We start from the raw sequence: 21,794 nt of genomic DNA on the forward strand, positions 1-21,794 counted from the left end.
GCAAGGAAAGGTGCCTCTGATATCATCAACTGCAGTGCCTTGCAAAAGTCTTTTTCAACATTTTTCATGTTACAACCGCAGACATCAATGTTTTTTGTTTTAGTTTTATGTGATAGACCAATCTATCAACCAATCTATCAACATTGGCCTATCTCATAGACCAATATTGCATGGTTTTAGAATAGAGCGACTAATTCAGAAGTCTCCTAATTCGCAATTAGAATCCAACTAGGGCAGCACAATATCAGGAAAACCTGATTTCCAATAACATTGGTGAATGCTGTGATAACTTAATGACTTGCAATAACTAAATACTTAATAGTGTTCATGTCTTTCTGCTTTGGTTTGATTGCAAACATACGAAAATGTAGCTTTAGTTTCTTAATGACTTTGTGACATTACTTTTACTTTACCTTCAAAAACATTTTTATGCTTTATTGAACACCAAACATCATCAAGTATTTTACTAGCCAAGCGAGCCTTGATGTACGGTCTTAGTAAAAATCCATCTGTTCAGGGTAGACCTCAAAGGTTTGTTGAGCAACAACATCAAGAAGACCAAGAAAAACAGCAAATGGGTCAAGGTAAAATTAATAGGAAAAAGTTCAGCGGGACCTGTTTAAAGTTTACCAAATGCCAAGAAGAGGACTTGTGGAAGGTCAGATCAGAATCAGAATCAGAATCAGAATCAGAAAAGCTTTATTGCCAAGTACGTTTTTGGACATACAAGGAATTTGTTTTGGCGTAGTCGGTGCAATACAGTACAAGTTAAACAGTACAAACATATCTACAATATAATATAAATATAAGTGCACAGTTTTAAGTGAGTGAGAGTAAGACCAGAATTTGAACTTTTTGGCTTACATGCAAAAAAAAAACTCTGACCCCTCACACATTGACCCCACTGTGAAATATGGTGGTGGAAGCATCATGGTGTGGGGATGCTTTTCATCAGCAGGGACAGAGATGTTGGTGAAAGTAGATAAATGGACTCAACCAAGGGTAATATTGATAGAAAAATCTATTGGAGCTTCCAAAATGTTTATGACTGAGTTGGAGGTTCTCCAGCAGTAGGACAATGATCCTAAACATGCCACCAGGGCTACAATTTATTGTTTTCGGCTATGTTTACACTGAGATCCGATTGTTTTCCTTTTACCTTTAGTTGTTTACATTATGAGTTGCATGGTGACATAGTCGCTGGCACTGTTTGCTTGTAGCAAGAAGGGTCTAGGATCTTTCTGTGTCTGGTTTGCAAGTTCTTCCCTGTACATGCGTAGGTTCTCGCCAGGTACTAAAATTCAATTCAATTCAGTTTATTTATATAGCGCCAATTCTCAACACACGTCGTCTCAAGGCACTTCACAAAAGTCAGGTACATACATTCCAATTAATCCTAACCATTGAACAGTGCAGTCAGAGTTGGTTATTTATTCAAATTGGATAAAAAGTTTTTCTATCTAAGGAAACCCAGCAGATTGCATCCAGTCAGAGACTTGCAGCATTCCCTCCTCCCGGATGAGCATGTAGAGACAGTGGACAGTCACTGGCGTTGACTTTGCAGCAATCCCTCATACTGAGCATGCATGTAGCGACAGTGGAGAGGAAAAACTCCCTTTTAACAGGAAGAAACCTCCAGCAGAACCAGGCTCAGTGTGAGCGGCCATCTGCCACGACTGACTGGGGGTTAGAGAGAACAGAGCAGAGACACAAAAAGAACAAAGAAGCACTGATCCAGGAGTACTTTCTATGGGAAGGAAAAGTAAATGTTAATGGATGTAGCTCCTTTAGTCATTTCACCTAGAAAGAAAGAACACATAAACTCTGACCCAGTTTTCAAGGTTAGAGTCTGAAAGAGAGCACATATAATTAGTTACAGTTAAGCTTAGCCAATCGCCATGTCTAGGAGAGAGAAAGGGTTAAACACTGAAAGACAGGGCTATGTGGATCATCGGTAGAGGGTGAGCATTAAGTTGTTGCCAACAGAAGCTTGGACGATTCCCCTCTCCAGAAAGGTGTCACAGGTAGACACAGAGTCAGGCCAGGTGTAGCTTCTAGAAAGAGAAAAGAGAGAGAACATAAAGTTAAAAGCTGAAGTAACACCAAATAATGCAAAGTTGGAGAGTAGTGTGAGAATGTAGCGAAGAGGGTGAAAGTGGTCATTATGTCCTCCAGCAGCCTAAGCCTATAGCAGCATAACTACAGAGATAGTTTCAGTTTCAGTTTATCTATTTATATAGCGCTTATTTACAACAATGTCGTCTCAAGGAACCCCACAAAGGGTCCAGAACGGCGCGGGGCCACCAAGGAGGCCAAACCAAACCATCGAGTGCCAGAGCCTGGCCACCCCAGAACGGACCACGTGTAGGGGCACTAAGTAAAATAATAAACTGATAAAGTTTGTCCATCTAGAGCTCACTGATGGTACTTCAGCTTTCACCCACAGTTCAAATATTAAGTTAATTGTTCTTTCTAAATTGGGCTTAGGAGTGGGTGCATACATCTATGTTTGTTTGTCCTGTGCAGTTATTTCACAATTTTTGGTTGACATATAATTCTGTATATGTTTGCTTCATAGTTTTTATGTCCTTACTGTGTATCTACAATGCAGAAAGTAATAATAAGGAAAAGCAATTGAATTACAAAGATGTGTCAAAACTTTAGGCTGGTAGTGTAAGTTGCATTGCTTTGTATCAAAAATGTAAAAAGAGACAATTCTCATACCCACAACTCCAAACAACAGTATGGGCGTGCAATTAATCTATAGAGTAGAAGCCACAAGCATGTCATGCTTGTTGAATTCATTGTTTAAATTTCACTTCCCACCTCTTCCAGTGCAAAATGCGAGGTCTGTCACATGCAATTAAATAAAAGTCCCATGAAATGCAATGAGTGTTTCTACAAGATCACTTTGAAAATCGTCGGATACGTATTTCAATTTAGGACTACATATGAAAGGGAGCGAGGTCCTACATGAAATCAGTCCAATACATTAGCTAAGACGGTCAATAAAGAATCTGATACATGTCACATATGGGCAAAACAGTCAGGTTTGGACCACCTTTGCCGTTAGTGTGAAACATAGTCTTTGAGTGGCCCTGTATAAATTCAGACCTACACTAAATCCAACTGAAAATCTGTGGCACAGTTTTGAAAATTGTTGTTCATAGAGGCTCTCCCTACATTGTGAAATAATTATTGGCAAAAAAGTATCTATGTCCAAAATTGGTTTCATGCCCCAAATGAGAAGTACTCTATAGGAGACAAATTCATGCGCACATCTCACATATAAATTTCTTACTTGTAAAAAATGTTTTAAATCCATGTATTATTTTATAATGGTCTACTAAATAAAATCCCAATACAATATATGGGAGTTTCTGGTTGTAATGCAACATATGTGAAAAGGTTTGATGGGTAAGGAAACATTCCAAGACACTGTAATCTTCCGAGATGTCATCCGGTTGTGCAGGCTAAAATTAGGAGTGAAAATGTTGCAACAGTGGGAGAAAAACAAAGACTGGATTAGACAGACAAGATACAACTCTAAAAACAGGCACAGAAGAAAAGACAAAGGAAAGAATATTTGAGTTTTGAGAAGAGAGGCTTATGAATGCTTGATAATTGGTGTTAAGGAGGGTCGGATTTGACCACATTGTAACTGAACAACTATTAACTTGTTGCAGGTAAGAGGACACTAAATCAATTTTCTGCACTGTGTCTTCTGAGTATGAGAGTAGAAGATCAAAGCCATTTAAGCTACATGAAGTGAGTTTTCACACTATTCTGTCATATTACCTTTGTAGGAAAATGATCCATCAGAGTTTTTCCAAGTCTGATACTCAGACTTCAATTCAAAACTTGCCAACCTGTGTGTCTATTTAAATCTCTTTGTCCAATTACATTAGCAGCACGCCACCCATGTCCTCATAGCCTTTTAGCCTCAAACCACGTACGATTCAGGGCCAGACAGCGACACAGAAGCCCACCAGTGGGGTGCTCAGATCTTCTGTGGATTACCAGCAGAAACAGATTTATCATGTACCCTCCCGCTGTCTCTATGTTGGATCCGTATTAAAGTGTCTTTACAGGCCTAAATCAGATTAATTTAAGGATTACGTTTCTTCATCGTTCATCCCCTTTGACTTTCCTAACTTTCCAGAGAAAAGTTGATAAACTCTCATTGTCATTAGAAACAGTTTTAAGATATTACATTGAAGTTTCATTCTAACTAGAACACATTCACCTCATTAGATGTTTAGGTTACATTTACAGTAATGAAATTCTTTGATATTAGCTTGAAACAAATATTTAGACAAATAGTTTGCATTTTTGTTTTAACTGAGGCTCTGTGAGGTAGTTATGGGTAGTCAGCAATTTGCCTGCAGTAGATTTTCATGGCCTCAGTTTGGAGAATTCGGTAAACATTGAGGAAGTCAAACTGAGGGCTAGTCTTTTTAGTTGTTGTTTTTTTTATGTTTTAGTCAACAGTGGTTCTCACCTTTTATTTTCACAGAGAGCCAGTTAAACATTTGTTTGATGATGTGAAACATTAAGGCTTGACTAAAAAGCAAAAACAGAAGAAATATAAGGGGCCAAATACATTTTCTCTTCTATGAGAAGTTATTTCTAATTCTACATATTCAAACTGCTTGGATTGATGTCTATGGCAGATCAGATACTTCCTACTTGATAGAGCCCAACTTGAGTTAATCCAAAGTAGATCTTTAATATAACATTTGTGTTATTCAGATTATAGCTTTAGTTTTTTTCTACAAATTTTCCAATAAATTACCTTTCTAAATATTGACTGATTTCTGATATCCTCATCAAGAAACACCAGCGCCAAACGGCTGGAAAAATATAAGTAAGGTTTACCTTTATCTCCATGCACATTTGAAAAGAGTTGCTTATTTGCTCTCCTCACTTTTATCTGAAGGACAAGATGGAGGTGGCTCACACAATGATTTTCTTCCATTGGTTTTGCGTGTACTGCCCTTTTTCTGTCATCAACACATGTCATAAGTCTGGCAATTTGTGAGAGAAAGAAAGCAGAGACGGGATTGTGTGAATGTGGATTCAAGGCGGCAGCTGTTTGGTAAAACCCCCCTTGATATTCTTCTAATATCCACTGTGCAGGTTTTAGCTCATCAAAGAACATACAAACTGCATAGTCAGCACAAAGGTGGTCCGTGTTGGCAAGTAGTTCAGCTTCATCCCTTTAAACACTCACTCAGATTCTGCTTAACTACATACAGAACCTCTGCAGCAGCCTTTGCGCACTCTGTTTCAGATAAAGGCCCCGTCTTATTATCAAGGACACTCACATGAGTGCATTACTGCAAGGCAAAATACGTTTGTGACTTCACAAATTGTTTTTAGATCTGTTGCATTTTAATAGGTTTTCACATCACATCCGTGCTTTTCCCGTGGGACCATGGAAACCAGATCTGCAGTGACCATCAGATGGCTTTACGTGACAAATCACAGGAAGACTACATGCTAAGAAACTTACAATAACCCGTATTATTATTATTATTGGAAAAAGGTTTCAGACATAATGAGGTGATTTTATAGTTTTTATTAAGCTGATTTTAGCACTATTGAACACAGTATCCTTGTACAACCATATTTATATATGGTTAGAATTTAAAGAATGGTTTTGAGTTGGTTTAGGTAACAATTATTGGATATATTGCAGTTTTGACAAGTACCTAATGAGCTTTTGTTTATGTATGGTGTTGCACAAGGGTTGTGGATTTGTACCTGTTCTGTTTACTCTGCATTTATTCATTTTTCCTTAGAACTATTATTTTAAAATATGAAATACAGTTTCATCGGTATGCTGTTAATTCCCAACTCTATTTATTTACAAGCCCCGGAGAAACAAATCAGCTACATAAATTGCAAGCTTGGCTTGAAGGAATTAATACTGGGTGTCATGCAACTTTTTACATTTGAACCCAGGTAAAACCAGGTTAACTATTTCACTGCCGTGGCAAATCAAAAAGATTTAGAAGAACATTCTTTTTTTCAACCATGTAAAGTTGACGTTTTTTGAAATAGGAATTTTCTCTCCAAAAGCAACATAAAGTCTCAGGCAAAGCAATTTTTTTATTATCTGAATATAGCCAAAATCAGGAAGATTCTTACTAAGGCTGATGCTAAAGAATTGCTGCGTTGCAGTTTTAGTTGGATATCTAAATTACAAAAACTTTTGTTAATCCAAAATGCTTCAGACATAGCTTTGACAGCATCCTCCCAGAGAGATCATTTAACTTCAGTGCTAGCGTAACATTTAGTAGAGTGGTTCACATTTATAGCTGAAGCACCTTGAAAAAGTAAAAATACTTGTTTAACGTTTTAACATTTAGTCAGCCTAAAACCAGAAACCTTAATGTGTTTTATTGAATTGAGTGGGAGAGGCCAACACAAACCTATGAATCTTGTCAAATTGTCAAGTTGGAAGAGAAATGGTGCCTGGTTGCCACAGCTTTTTAACCAGCCATGCTGTCCATAGTAATTGCAATATTGGTAATATCGATACTGCAGTGACAATTGTACTTCGATAGATTGTGCAGCTGTATTATGAGCTTCCTAGTCTCTGCTAAAGGAAATAACAACACAATCCTATCACCGCCATGTGTCATGGTACATGGTGTTCAGAGTATTCTTAAACTCATTTCATTTTGCATGTACTTCACAAAGTTAAATTTTGGTCTCTTGTAACCAAAGCACCTTCTTCCACATGCTGCTGTGTCCATTATGAGGCTTTTGGCAAATGACAAGACTTTTTTCCTGCCTTTCTTCTGTAGATGCCCAGTATTTGTTGTGTGCATGACTAATAGTTGTCCTGTAAACACTTTCCCACAGCAGAGCTGTGGATTGATCCTGTTCTTTCAGAGTTACTTTGGGTCTCAGCTGAAAACATCAAACATCAAAGCATCCCCACATCTTGATGTTTCCACCACATGTTTTATTGTGGGGATGGTGTGTTTAGAGTAATGACAACCATTGGTTTTCCAGCACACATAGCATATTGCATGCAGCCATATTTATGAACTGATCTTAAAAGTTGTGTTACTGTTTAATCTCTTATGCATGTTCATAGATTTTCTTTTCTGTCTTGAAATGCACTTTGAAATGTCTAATCACTTGAATGGTGCTATATAAATAAAGCTCAGTTGATAAACTCACCTTTTAAAACTTGATTATTTAGCTTCCTTTCCGTTCATGCAGTGTTTACCCTGAAAATAAAAACATCATTAATCCCCCAGTTACTCTGGGCGGCACAGAAATAATCTCAAAGGCAAGAGTTGATTTATGGGTAAATGGCTGCTTCGATGACAAGTAAAGTAATGGGAGGACAGGTCTTTTGTTCTCGCTGGCGGCATTTTACCTTTGGAGTGCAAAATAAACATAAGGAGTAAAGAAGGAGGAAAAATAATGCTTAACTTAACCATAGAGTTTTCATATTAAGACAGAGAATAATCGATGCAAAGATTGGCAGGTGTGTGTACATATGTACAGCCATGATAAATATGGCAATATTTGTAACTTCCTTAATTAGGGCATAACCAATTACTATGGGACATATTTAGAAAAATATATATTTTAGATGTCTCTTTCCTGTTTGGCAAAACAATCGACAAGATATTATCCTTTATGTAAGTTTGTACCTTTGATTCAGTCGTGCAATCATTTAATTTTATTATAATTGTTTATCTTTAGTGTGTCATCGTGTGCTTCTATTTGCCTGTCAATTAGCTGTTAATACAAATAAATCTTACTACTGAAGGACAAATAAAGGATCATTCTATACTAAAATAAATTGTGTAACAGGTATCTGGTGCATACAAAGTCTTTTTTTTTTACAGTGTAAACAAGGATCTGGTCCCTTCAAATATATTCAGTAGCTGCCTTGTACAGTTTGTGTTTCTGGTAATTGTGCATAATATTTTTTGTTTGTGGTCAACTACAGCAGCAGGATAGATGGCTACGGTTTCTTATTTTTTTCTGGTAAAATCTTCAGCATCAATCTGACTCCACTATAACCTGTGTTGTTATTAGCCACATTTGCCTCCATTGCCTTTACAACTAAATGGAGGAGTAATGGGGCTCAAGGATGGTGATCTTTTTCCCTGGAAGCGGTCCTTGGTGCTACAGCACCTCACCTTCTTCCCAGTGCAGAGCACCAGCTCGTGGTGGAGGATGCCGGAGTCGCCAGATTGCAGACAGGTTCCAAGCCCGATGTGCACCTCTGTCGTGAGGGTCAGTGTGCTCCTGGGGGAGCGAGCTCTAAGCACCTCTCTCCAGTCTCTTAGGGACTGACCAACATCTCAGAATGCGCCGATGCCCCTGTCACATTCACCCCGTCTCCAGGGGCTGGGATGCCACTTGGTGGAAAACAGTCCTTCCTTTCCAGACGTGGACTCCAGTCTGGCCGACGCCTCCACTGTTTCAAGTTTCCTCAAGGGAGCAGAGCCAGCTTCACGCAAGCTGAAGGTCCAGAGCCCACCTCAGGCTACTTCAGAACCCCAGATCCTACTCCTCACTGCCTCAGAGCCCACTAGCTCCACACTGCCTCCTAGCACGAGAGCCCACTTCACCTTACCTCCGAGCTCCAGAGCCTGCTCCTTGCCTCAACCTGCTGCTACCACCTTCTGCTCCAGTCCCCAAGGTCTCTGATGCGGGTGTCTAGATGGACCCTCCTCCTGCTCCGGTTCTCGAGTTCATCCAGGTCGCCCACCTAAGTTTTTTACTCATTTTCGTGCCCACCTTGCGAAGCACCCTCTGCCCGCCCAGTTCAGGTTGTTTTTTGTTTTTTTAATGGAATCTTTGTGGGCATCTGATATCTGCCCTTGAGGGGGATTTTGTCATGATCCACAGCTGTTTTGTGTTCTGTTGATTTTACTCACATGGTTTTCATGTCACTGAATCCATCCCACCTGTATTTAAGTTCCTGGTTTCTGTTTTCTCAATGTCAGATTCTCTGTTCAACATTGTTCATGTCCCGGTTCCCGTGTTCATATTCCTGGTGTCTTTGTAAGTTCATTGAAGAATTAATTTACCTTATGTATCTGCCAATGTCCTGTTGCCACTTTGGTCCTCAGCCTTCCCAAAACATGACAGCTGGTTGTTCTGGTCCGGTGAGCGGCTGCAGGGCAGGGAGAAGCTGAGTGTCTCCATTATTTCAGTGCCATTACCAGAAGAAGTGTGACAGTTTGGGCAAATATGAATGGGTCAGTTTGTATTGATTTTGACTCAAATGAGTATCATTGAATAATAATTTTTTTTTGTATGGATTATATCAAAATGTTGATTATTTTGACAACCCTACTCTGCTGTCAGACAGCCGAGGTGAGCGGACAGGCAAAAGGGAAAGACAAGAAAGTCAGACACAAAAAGGCTTCTAACATTTTCTGACTCAGATCCATGGCTTGGTTGGCAGAGCTCCATATCTCCTGAATGAAAGTGCAAAGGGGTTTGTGTGTGTGTGTGTGTGTGTGTGTGTGTGTGTGTGTGTGTGTGTGTGTGTGTGTGTGTTCCTGTCTTGGCATCACAGTGAGAACCATTTTCCCGATTTCACCATCAAATTGAGGACCGTTTGTACCAAAGTGAGGACATTTTGCTGGTCCTCACGACCTATTTTGCTAACGGTTAGGTTTAGGACTAAGGTGTGAATTGAGTTTAGGTTAAGGTTAGGGTTAGGCATGCACTGGTAATGGTTAGGTTTAGGGTTATTGTCAGGGTTAGGGCATAGAAAGGGTTGAAAATGACTGAAAATCAATGGAAATCAATGGGAGTCAACAGATGGTCCTCACTACATATAGCAAAACAAGAGTGTGTGTGTGTGTGTGTGTGTGTGCAATATGGGAAGGATAAATTGTAATGTATGCTTTTTAGATGTAAGCTCAACTAATTTAATTGACTCAATAACAAAAATCCCTTATTGTTTTCCAGGCAGACCAGGGAGCAGGAAACGCCTCCAGATTTCTTCTACTTCTCCGACTTTGAGAGACACAATGCTGAGATTGCTGCTTTTCACCTGGACAGGTGAGCCCTACAATGTTTCCTCTCCTCTGAAACTCGTGTTCAAATCACCTTTGTTCGATCCACACAAATAATGTAAAAGTGGTGGATTTGTCCTGCAACAGTTTTCACAGGATTAAATATGAGGGATTAAATAATGCTTCTGGAGAAGGGATCATCCTCTCTGTTTGCCATTGAATATATTGATTTTAGTGTGATCCTTTGACTCCAAGGACTTAGGGGGACACAAACAAAGCACTAAGCCAAATATTAAAGAGTGGCTGGATGATGATGGGAGCATGCTAATTATTTTACACATGCTTACAAAGTCAATGTCTCATTCTCTTTTAAATTTGGTCTCTCTTGCTAGTGTTTTTGCGGGCAAGAAGAGCCAAACAGAAATATCACAGGCATGTCATTTCTACCAGAACATGGGTTTAGCTCTGCAGGGTGGCACCTAAGTTACCCCTAAAGAGCAGTTTTCCTGCACAATGCAGGGTTGCCTTTGAATTTAGAGGTCTTGCACAACTATTAAAGCCCAGGATACCAGTCTGAGCTGTTGCTATCTTCCTAAATCAAGCTGGATCATTACCAGAAGAATGGACCACTGATCACTGCTTTTTGCTTATTTGTTTTTCTTTTGTTCCTGCTGAGAACGCCAAACTCCTAAGTGTGTTTTCAGTGTAAACACACAAACACAAACGTATTTACCGATTTCTTCTGTTTTGCATTTCTGTCACACCCAAATGTTTCAGATCATGAGATACATTCTAATATCAGGCAAGGATATCCTGAGTTAATACAAAATACAGTTTTCAAATGGGAAATTCATTAATGAAGGGGAAAAGACTATCCAAACCAACCTGGCCCTATGAAGAAAAGTTGTCACCCTTCTTGCTCGATCATGAATCAGCTGTGATTACAAAGAAAATGCCTGACAACATGAAGTAGGCTAAAATATCTGGTGTGAAACTTAGTCATGTACCACTCCCTGTCTAGAATAGGTTGCAATGTAATTTATTATGCTTAGGAATTCCAGTGAAGCACAGTGAGATCCATCACCCACAAATGAAGAAAACGTGGAACAGCAGTCTTATGTTTGCCTTAAAAGCATTTGGATGATCCTAGAAATATTCTTTGGACTGAATGTAAAAAAGGGGATCCTTTTGGAAGAATAAGCATGACGCATCAGGCTCCTGTGAATGGATAAAAAAATAAATAAATATTGTTGAGGGGTCTTGTGAAAGTCTAGACTTTAACGTTGCCTGAGATGCTGTGACATGACCAACTGTGTTAAAGAACTTCTTCTATCGCTAGTTAAGCGTGTCCTGACATACGGATGCACAGTGGTCACCAGCTGCACTACAGCTGAAAAGAAACAGCTGCAGCGGGTCTTCAAGACAGCACAATGGATCACCGGCTGCCTAATTAAACGCCTGGATGAGTCGATTTCTTTGATGGGCCAAAATTATCCAAAAATGACTCCAGTCACCCAGGACACTCTCTATTCACAACCCTCCCTTCCAGTAGACCGAGAGTAATACAAGCCTGCACCAACAGACTTAAATACACTTTCCTTGCCAGAGCTGTGAGAAGATCCCTGTAGCACCCAGAAGCCTCCCCAGTCCTTCCCCATCCTCTCCCACACATACCAATCTGCATGAATAACACACGTGCAGTCAGCGATCTGGTCTGCTGGGATAATGTCACTTTTGCATCTTAATACCTTATAGTACGTATAAATTTTTAATATGCATTATATTTGTTTTTTAGACATTGTAGCTGCTCCTGGAATTGTCACAAGCAACCTTTCATTGTACCACAGAATACAAAAAAAGATTCTTCTTTACAAATGTTATCTTTGGATGACAGTAAGAAGTGTTTAACGATTTGGACCATTTAAGTGTGACAAAAATAAAGAAACACAGAAGACATCTTAAAGGGTGTAAATACGTAGCACAGTATTATACTGTATGTGTTTGTTTGCCCTGAAAGCACACTTAAGAGTCGAGCTCTCTGCGGCAAATAAAATGCAAAATACATAGATTTTGTACATTCTACTCCTTTGGTCATTTAGACCTTAAAATAAATTATTTTGGTATCACAGTAGCATAATCTCACAATGGAAATTTTAGGAAATCTTAATTTTGAGTACATTTATTCAATAAGGACATAGAGAACTCAATGGTTCAATTCATTAAGAATAAATATAAAATAAGTATTTTTCTATTTATGCTTTACTTTTTTAGATAATTAGAGCTTCTGTGAACCTCTAATTAGTAATTCATGACTTTGAAGTATAAATATGAGATGACACAGAGGCTCATTACTGGCCACACGACTAGAGAAGCATCCATTTTATCTTATCATCATGAATACTAAGCAGGATTGTCAGGGAAGTAAAGTTTCAAAGCTGCTAAAGAACTGGAGCAAAAAGTGTCAAGTCTTTATAACAGAAGTTAGAAGAGATCTACATACCAAGCCATTGTTTGGTAGGAATACTGAGGAACAAAACGTTTTCTGACATACTATCACAAGCATGTTCCCTGTTTTGACTAAACTAGTCTAATAATTTATCTAGAACTGTGTGCTTTGGTCAAATGAGACTAAGGTTGAGATTTTTTGAATAAACACTCCAGGTGTATTTTGTATGAAACCAAGTGGAAAAGCACCTCATGCCCATTGTTAAGCACATTGGAGGACGTGTGATGCTGTGGGTCTGTTTCCCTTTCAAAGGACCTGGAAATCTTGTTAGAGTGCATGGCATCTGGAACATAAATCTAGCGGACTCCACCAAAAAAGTTGAGATTGACCAGTCATTGGGTCTTTCAACATGATAATGATATAAAACCTTTTCCCAAATCAACACAGAAATGGTTTATTAGACACATTAACCCTACCGCATGGACATCTCAGTCCCCAGACCTCCAGAAAACCTGTGGGGTGAGCTGAATGAAAACGAACATAACAGGACTCTGGAAGATCTAAAGAGATTGTGTAATGAGAAATGATTAGAGAGCTGTCTTGCTGCACACTCCCGGATGTGAAATGTTATAGAAGAAATGCTGTCCTAATGACAAAAAGAGGTTGTACAAAACATTGACACCAAAAAATGTGTCAGTGCTAATTTGGTTAAAAGAATTATTTCTTGAGAGGATTTTTTTACCGGTGAATAAATGTACTCAAAACTAAAGGTTGTTCTTTTTGACTAAATTTCTCTGTGAGAATAAGCTGCTGCAATAAAATATTTAATTACTTTAAGGTTTTTTTCACATCTTTACCTTGAGTACCAATACATGTTGCCAATAGACACTCATGCATGCATGCATACACACAGGTGCTCCTTTGTCACTTGGACCCAACATGACTGTGCAGTTTGCAGGCCCTGAATGTTATCTTCTGTAGGGTAAAGTTTCACACACTCAGCCGGGCTGTTTGTGTGTCCGCCTGCTCCCAGGAGGCTCACTTTTGGTCTCAAATGGTTTCAGGGTCATCGGGGCAGCAAACATACAGTGAGGCAGGCTAAACTGGAGCTGAATAGGTATAGTGTTCAGATATAGAAGCATAAAAAGATAAAACAAAAGAGAACAAGAACAAAAAATCTGCACTTTGTCAAGTGTAAATGGAACCTGACAAAAATAAGGAGGACGAAATGAAAATGTCTGCTTTAGAAGGACTTTGCTTAAATGTGTCTCTTTGAGACACATTAAAAATAGGCAATAATATCCTCCAAGTCTTTCTGGGTTTTGGTGAGCTAAAACAAAACTGCTCAAATCATGTACTGGCAAGTTCATCCTGGTTCCCTCCTGTTACTGTTGGCCATCTTTATTTAGATTTTCATAGATTGCTCTGTCAGGTTATAATCCATCCCATTTAAGAAGTAAATGGCTGAAAAGTTTATCTTTTAATTTAACAGTTAATCTTTACTATTATCTAACAGAACTCATGTACATCCTTTAAAACTGAAGTAAGTATGCATTTTGCTGAATATGTATCAGAGCAGATAAATAATGAAAAACAACTCATAAAAAACTGATCCAGCTGGGTATGTCATTGCAACCAAATATTCCCTGTCAAATCAGAGATTGTCATCAAACTCTAAACGATCTCTAAAGGTTTGTTTCTCCAACTTTGTCATTTTAGGATCCTTGACTTTCGCAGAGTGCCGCCAGTGGCAGGGCGACTGGTCAACATGACAAGCGAGATCAGAGATGTGACACGTGACAAGAAGCTGTGGAGGACCTTCTTCATCTCGCCAGGTAGATACTCTGACTTTAGCTGCACTTGGCAAAATGATGTAGTGAGATGAAACGAACAGAGGTGCTGCAGTTAACAGTTTTCCTTCTGCTGCAAGCAAACTGATCTGTCTGCAGAGGAGGTTTGCACAAGCAATTTTTCCAGTCAGGAGGACAAACTGCTGGTGTCCTCTTCAAAGCAGTGCTGAAGGCCTGAGTGTACTCAGAGCAGGACATGACAAAAACTGTCCATGTGGTGGCACTGTATGTCAACACATTGTCAGTAAATCTCTAAGCAAGAAGTATAACCATGCTCTAACTAGGTAACATAAATAAATTCATATAGAACAAAATGAAGTTGAAAAATAGATCAATATTGAAAACACTTAGAGTAAAATACCTTCATGATAGGTCATTTTAAGTCGGAGGCGAAGACAAATCACAACACAAAAGTGGCTAATTAATATTTGCCAAATATGTTTTCCACAAAATGTCAAAAATAAAACAGTTGATTCTGTTTGGGTTTCTTAAATTAATTATTTTAAGCATTATTACTTAGGATCAAAATAAATAACGTAACAATGTAATTGTACTTAACCCTTTACTGCCTGAACATATTTACAATAATATAGAAAAAGGTTTGTCTTTTTGCTGTCAAGCAAACTCTAAAAGTGTTCATTTTAATATAGCAAATACCTTATATTTAATTCAATTAAGGTTTTTTTTGCAACAATTCACAGCAAATGTCTCCAGGCACTTTATAAAACATTTAGTTGATATACATAAATATATAGTCCATTCAGCCCAATCATAGAGAGATTCAAAGTCAATAAGGGTCATTCCAATTCGATTCCTAGATGTAAAACAATCCAGCTATATAAAGTTTGGTATTTATTTTACAAATGAGGGAAATTAGGCACGAGTGGGTGTAACTCCAACCACTAGATGGCGGTATGATTACCTTTCTGTATGAGTTACATTTTTAATTTTTGTTATTTCTCTCAAGTAGGCAGACAGGAAGTGGGTTGACAAGAGCGGTAAGACATGCAGCATAGGTCTCCGGGGTCGCGACTCAAAGCCAGGACAGCTGTGTCAAGGAGTGTGGACTCCGTTTATGGGTCGCGACCCCTACCACTACACAACGTGCTGCGCCCTATGTATTACATTATTAAACTTAAACTTAAACTTAAATACATTCATTGGTGTGGAAAATATCCCTATTTTTTAGTTTTAATGTTTAGTCCTAATTCACTGCAATCTCATTTCAGGCTACAGATAGACCACAAGTTGAATAATCTCTATTATTATTTATATTTATTACAGCAAAGATTGTCCTTTTTTTTACTCTCATTGGGCTGAAAATATGTTCTTTAGTTCTGAACCTTCTCATGTGCAAATTGCATTTAGTTAGGGTGAAGTTTAACTATAGAGTTTGAAGTTTACAATCCAGTAACTGGAACACTGATAAGGAGTTACTTTTTCATTTCCTCCTTTTTTAACTTTTCACATTAATTTGCTTTAGTTACTCTGTTGTATGAAAACATAATTTTAACATTATATTAATATAAAAGTGAAAACAGTGTGAAACTGAAGTTGAATTTACTGTAATACTGATATTTCCATAAAATAGATTTAGGTCTTAACAACTTTAAAGATAAACAATTACCAGCTTCGCTTTAAATGAGCTAGGATCAATGTTGTTTTTTACTCTCCCTCCTCTTTGCCATTTCCATCTGCCTTCACATTTCCATCCTCAGTCATATTATATACACATAGTTATAATCTTTACATGAACACTTCCTCTATACTTCTCTCTTAAGAATTTCTAAATCTGTCTCCACTTTTTCCTCTTTAGCCAACAACGTCTGCTTCTACGGTGAATGCTCCTACTACTGCTCCACTGAGCATGCTCTGTGTGGTAAACCAGACCAGATCGAAGGCTCGTTAGCTGCATTCCTACCAGACCTGAATCTGGCTAAACGCAAGACCTGGAGGAACCCCTGGAGACGCTCCTATCACAAGCGCAAGAAAGCAGAGTGAGCATGTTTACTTATGGCCAAACACATAATCAGGCTTTAATTCAGGAATTGTTTTATATTGTGTGTTGAAATTCATCAACACTTTTTCCCCACTTCACGTGTTTTTAGGTGGGAAGTGGATCCAGATTATTGTGACGAGGTGAAACAGACGCCCCCTTATGACCGTGGGACCAGATTGCTGGACATCATGGACATGACCATCTTTGATTTCTTAATGGGTAAGGCTGACAAATTATTTATTTTAAACTTATAGACGAAGTAAAAAAAACGTATTTCACTAATGATTTGTGATTATAAGAGATCACCTTAACGCTTTCCTATTGTACAGGCAACATGGATCGCCATCATTATGAAACTTTTGAGAAGTTTGGAAATGACACTTTTATCATTCACCTTGATAATGGAAGGGGGTAAATACATTTTATCTATTTTAGTTTTTCTGTTTTGACTTGGATTGTGTGTTGCACCTGTATCTGTCTCTGTGTATGGTTGCGTGTAGTATAGAGTAATTAAAGTATTCTGCAAAAGTGTTTATACCCCTTTAACTTTTCAACTATATTTTTCATGTTTCAACCAGAAACGTCAATGTATTAATGTGGAATTTTATGTAACAGACCAACATAAAAGTGCAATAAGTGAAAGTAAAATTGATGTTTCTGAATTATTTGCAAATAATCTAAAATATGTGGCATGTATCTTTATTCAGCCCTCTATATTTTGATACACCTAAATTAAATCAAGAGCAACAATTTGCCTTCAGAAATCACCTAATTACTAAAGCCTTAATCTCGGTATGAATACAGCTGTTTTGTAAAGACCTCAGAGGTTTGTTAGAGAACATTAGCGAATCAACTGAGTAATGACATGCCAAGTTAGGAAAGCATTAATCAGAGAAGCAGCCAAGAGGCAAGAACTCCGGTGGGAAAATCAGTTGACAGGACAATTATTAGCTGTGCATTCCATCATTCTGACCTTAATGGAAGAGTGACAAGAAGAAAGCCATTGTTAGAAAGTTCCAAAAAGGTTTTGCAGTTTGTCCCAAGCAATAAAGAAGAAGCAGCCGACATGTGGAAAAATGTGCCCTGTTCAGATGAGACCAAACTTGAACCTCTTGGTTGACATGGAAGACACTATGATGCACTATTCCTCCTAGAGAAACATGGTGGTGGCATTATAATGTTGTGGGAATGATTTTCCCCAGCAGAAACAAGTAAACTGGTTAGAGATGATAGAAAGTTAGTTGGTGTTAAATAAAAGACCATGCTAGCAGATTAGTTTTTCTTTTTGAAAACCACATATCATTTTCCTTCTAATTCATAATTGTCCACTACTTTGTGTTGGTCTATTACGTGAAATCCCAATAAAACACATTAAAGTTTGTTGTAACATGACAAATTTCATAAAGTTCAAGGTGCATGAGCACTTTCCCATTACTTAACCTGTCTGTTTACTGCTTAAGGCCGCACAAATAATAAAGAGCTTGTTGAACACATTTGTGATTAATTATATATTTATATTTTCTCTTTACTTGTAGATTTGGAAAACACTCACACGATGAGCTGTCGATCCTTGTACCTCTAATCCAGTGCTGCAGGTCAGATTGTTGATTCATTCACTGATTCTATAAGAGTTAATAATTTATTTCTATTTTAAAGTGTCAGTCTGATTTTTAGGCACAGTCTAAATATGATTAATACATTTCATTTAAGCACTTTGGCAGGGTTGTTGTAAAAATAATTTGCAATCTGCAATCTCATCGGAGTTGTCAACTACAGACTATAATGAAACTTGAACCGCAGCCTCACAGCCCATGACCTTCTAAATCATGTCTGACTGCAGCCAGTGACACTAATTTTCCAGGAGTCCTCTTTTAATATCGGAGTTGTTCCGGTTTATCCAAACCTATTTTTTTCTGTATTAAGCAAAGCTTAATATTTTCCTGTTGTGAAAGCTGTCCATAAAAACCCTGCCCATGCATTCACTGCGTGGCTGCAGCCAATTATGACCACATAGGAAGTTTAGGAGGTGTAGACCTGTTGGATGTCCCTTTTAGATTTTTAATTAGTTCTTAATTTTTGAGTTATGGATCTAATTAGATTAAATTGGGTTAAAGTAGAGGAAAAATACTTATTTTTAAAAGCTGGATGCAGAAGAAATTTTTTTTTTTTTACTTTAAGGATCAAGAAGTCCACTTACCTGCGTCTCCAGCTGCTGGCCAAAGAGGAGTACCAGCTGAGTTCCCTGATGGAGGAGTCATTGCTGCGAGACCGGCTGTCTCTGATCCTCATCCAGCCTCACCTGCTCGCCATGGACCGTAGGCTGCGGCTGGTTCTGCAGGGCCTGGCGGGCTGCATAGAGAAAGAAGGCTATAACAACGTTGTGGAGGAGGACCTATCTGGTGACACAGCCACTCACAGGGGCCCAGGCCACAGGTAGTGAGGTCGAGAGTCCTCCAGGCTGACAACACTGACACATAGCCCTAATGGACCACACGCAGTGTTGGCTGTTTACCTATTGGGATTGGACCAAAAATCCCTCCTCTGAAATCAAGCTGAATTCAATGAATTCCAAGACTGCTGTCATTGCCTCTATAGAAACTTCTTTTAGATGTGTTTATAGAAACAATAAAAAAAGAAACATGCTCACATGGAGGCTTTATACTTGTCATATTTTATCTGTTTGAGACATAGAGGAACTTCTTCTTGTGTTTTGATTTTTGTCCTTTTATGATTTATGTGTTTTTATAACTGCATAACCAAATGCAACACACACTGACTGACTGAAGGGCATATAGTCAGACAATATAAGCTTTATTATTTACACAATGTATCAGAAGACTTTCTGATAAACAAAGCAAGATTAATTGTTTTAGTGAATGTTCCAAAACCTATGAAATGTCTGGAAACTAACATCTTATAACCAGGTGTGTCCAAAAAGTGTGTTTGTAAGCTTTATTTCCCTTGGCACAGACTTACAGAAGAACAAGATGGATTTTACCACCTACTTCTAAAAAGTATAAATCAGAGATTAAGTATGTATTTTACACTGCATTACAGTAAGAATTCTGACTTTGCCATAGTTCTGTTTTATTTAGTTTTTCCATTTTTTTAATCATTTGGTTTATCTTGCACTACATGCAATAAAGCTAACATTAAAAATAAATAAATAAACTTAGCAAACCCAAACAAAAAAAACTAAACATCTTTGGAATTCAACCAATGTCTTTTAATTGATAAAAACAGGTCTGAAGTTTGTTTGTTTAACCAGCTTAGCTATAATATCAACCTCTTTGCAATACAAAGTTTTTTCCTCTATATTCATATTATGATTTGATGGCTAAAAATTCTTCTTTATGCATTTGGCGCACCAAAAATGTATACCCTGCTGTCAGTCAGTCATTTTCTAAACCTTTTCTTGGTGGGTCACAGGGGAGCTGGTGCCTATCTCCAGCAGTCTATGGGCAAGAGGCAGGGTACACCCTGGACAGATTGCCAGTCCATTGCAGGGCAACACACAAACAACCAAGCACACACTCATTCATACACCTGAGGGCAATTTATAGTGACCAATTATCCTAACAGACATGTCTTTGGACTGTGGGAGGAAGCCAGAGCACCTGGTGAAAACCCACACATGCACAGGGAGAACATGCAAACTCCATGCAGAAAGACCCCTGGTTGGGAATTGAACCCAGGACCTTCTTGCTGCAAGGCAACAGTGCTACCAACTGCACCACCGTGCAGCCCTACCCTGCTGTCATTACCTATATATTCTACTTTTGCTTTAGATCCTGCAAAATACAGTATTCATTATAAATACTTTAGGTAGAACTACATCATAATACATAAAATAAAGTTTCCCAGAACTTAGATGTTGCTTTTTGGAACTCTTCTGGATCTTTCTGAATCTTTCAGGGAACTTTCCCGTTACTTATTCTCATTAGACTTTCATTGACCTTCCTAGATACTTGAAAGAACTATCATGCAACTTTCAAGAAACAAACCATGTACTATTAGGAACATGCCATTGTACTTTCTGAAACTTTCATGCAGCTCACTGTGTACTTTTAGGAACCAGGCTTTGTTGTGTTGTGACTTGTTACAAAACTTTTATTGGGTATACATTTACCTCTACCAGAACCTCCCAGGTGCTTTCCAGAAATTTCATAAAACTTTCCAGTTATTGTCTAACTGTTACCTGGTTCCATGAAAGTTTTGCAAAGTAAATGTTACATTTTAGGAAAGAACCAAGTTACAAGTCAACTCATAATACAGCCTGCCTCCTGAACATATGAAGCCACTAGTTCTGGGAGAGTTTATTGTAAGTTCTGGAATTCCTGGTAAGTTCCAGAAAGGTTCCTAAAATGTTCCCTGTAAGTTCAGTAAAGGAAAGGCTGTATCATGTATTTCCACCATACTTTGTAATTGTTTACTATCGAGCCTGACATTCCCTTGGATCACACTTTTCTGTCCAGATGATACCAAACTACAAAGATGTTTAATTTCACAGATTAAATTGTGCAAGTGTTGCCACTGCAATTGTATGTGTTTATGTTTTTTTTTTCCTCCTAAGAGTCGTGTGTATTGGCAAACCTGGTACTTGTGCAATGCCAGAACTACAGTACTTGAATGTGTTTGGGTTAGCAGTATTAACGGGATTCCCAGGGCTTCAAACAGTGTGAAGTCGATGTAGAAGAAGTGGTTTTGGGTGAAAATGGGAACCTAAACGCATCATCCAGAGACAGGGACAACCATTGGGCACTGTTTCAAGTTTTCAATATTTTCTGTGTAAATACCTATAAATATTTTGAAGAGGTATTGAGCTGCACTGCACATTGGTTTGCTTCTGTTTTCTGTTCTTGTATTGTTACTGTGAATTTTACAACATGATTAAAGTGTGCAATAAAACAAAAAGGGGCCACAGTTGTTTTTATATGTGGATATGGTTTGAGATGTGTGAGGTTTAATGCTTGAGGCGTATCAAAAGTCTGTTAGAGACGAAAGGAGGACACGTGATGCTGTCCATGGTGCTGACGAAACACAGTGACTACTCTGTCCATGGTGCCGGGGTACCATATCACCACCACCAAGATTCAGTAATACAACCCCTGGCAAAAATTATGGAATCACCAGTCTTGGAAGATGTACTTTCAGTTGTTTAATTTTGTCGAAAAAAAGCAGATCACAGACATGACACAAAACTACAGTTATTCTAAGCGGCAACTTTGTGGCTTTAAGAAACACTAAAAGAAATCAAGAAAAAACATTGTGGTAGTCAATAACAGTCACTTTTATAGCTCAACCAAAGGGAACAATTATGGAGTCAGGAAAACAGTATGCAATCATGAAAAAAGAAACAAACGAACACTTCAACACACCACTAGTACAGTACAGTGCAGGCTCTAAGGCATAGATTTCATGAATGACAAACAGTAGTCTTCATCAATCTGGCTCCAACCTTCTCTGATTGCTTTTGCCAGATCAGCTTT

The 21,794-nt window shown here is 38.4% G+C and overlaps 1 protein-coding gene across 1 annotated transcript in view; it reads left to right on the top strand.

Moving 5' to 3' along the window:
* The window catches only part of LOC124864373 (extracellular serine/threonine protein kinase FAM20C-like), a 52,031-nt gene extending 32,346 nt beyond the window's left edge, over positions 1-19,685 (top strand). Inside the window, exons 4-10 of the mRNA XM_047359144.1 lie at positions 9,964-10,056; positions 14,176-14,291; positions 16,123-16,303; positions 16,415-16,524; positions 16,635-16,716; positions 17,841-17,900; positions 18,484-19,685. Of these exons, the coding sequence (XP_047215100.1) occupies positions 9,964-10,056; positions 14,176-14,291; positions 16,123-16,303; positions 16,415-16,524; positions 16,635-16,716; positions 17,841-17,900; positions 18,484-18,742 (901 nt within the window). The 3' untranslated portion in view covers positions 18,743-19,685. The remainder of the gene's footprint in view (positions 1-9,963; positions 10,057-14,175; positions 14,292-16,122; positions 16,304-16,414; positions 16,525-16,634; positions 16,717-17,840; positions 17,901-18,483) is intronic.
* The last annotated feature ends 2,109 nt before the right edge of the window (positions 19,686-21,794 follow it).

The sequence above is a fragment of the Girardinichthys multiradiatus genome, chromosome Y, assembly GCF_021462225.1.
Source record: "Girardinichthys multiradiatus isolate DD_20200921_A chromosome Y, DD_fGirMul_XY1, whole genome shotgun sequence".
NCBI lineage: Eukaryota > Metazoa > Chordata > Actinopteri > Cyprinodontiformes > Goodeidae > Girardinichthys > Girardinichthys multiradiatus.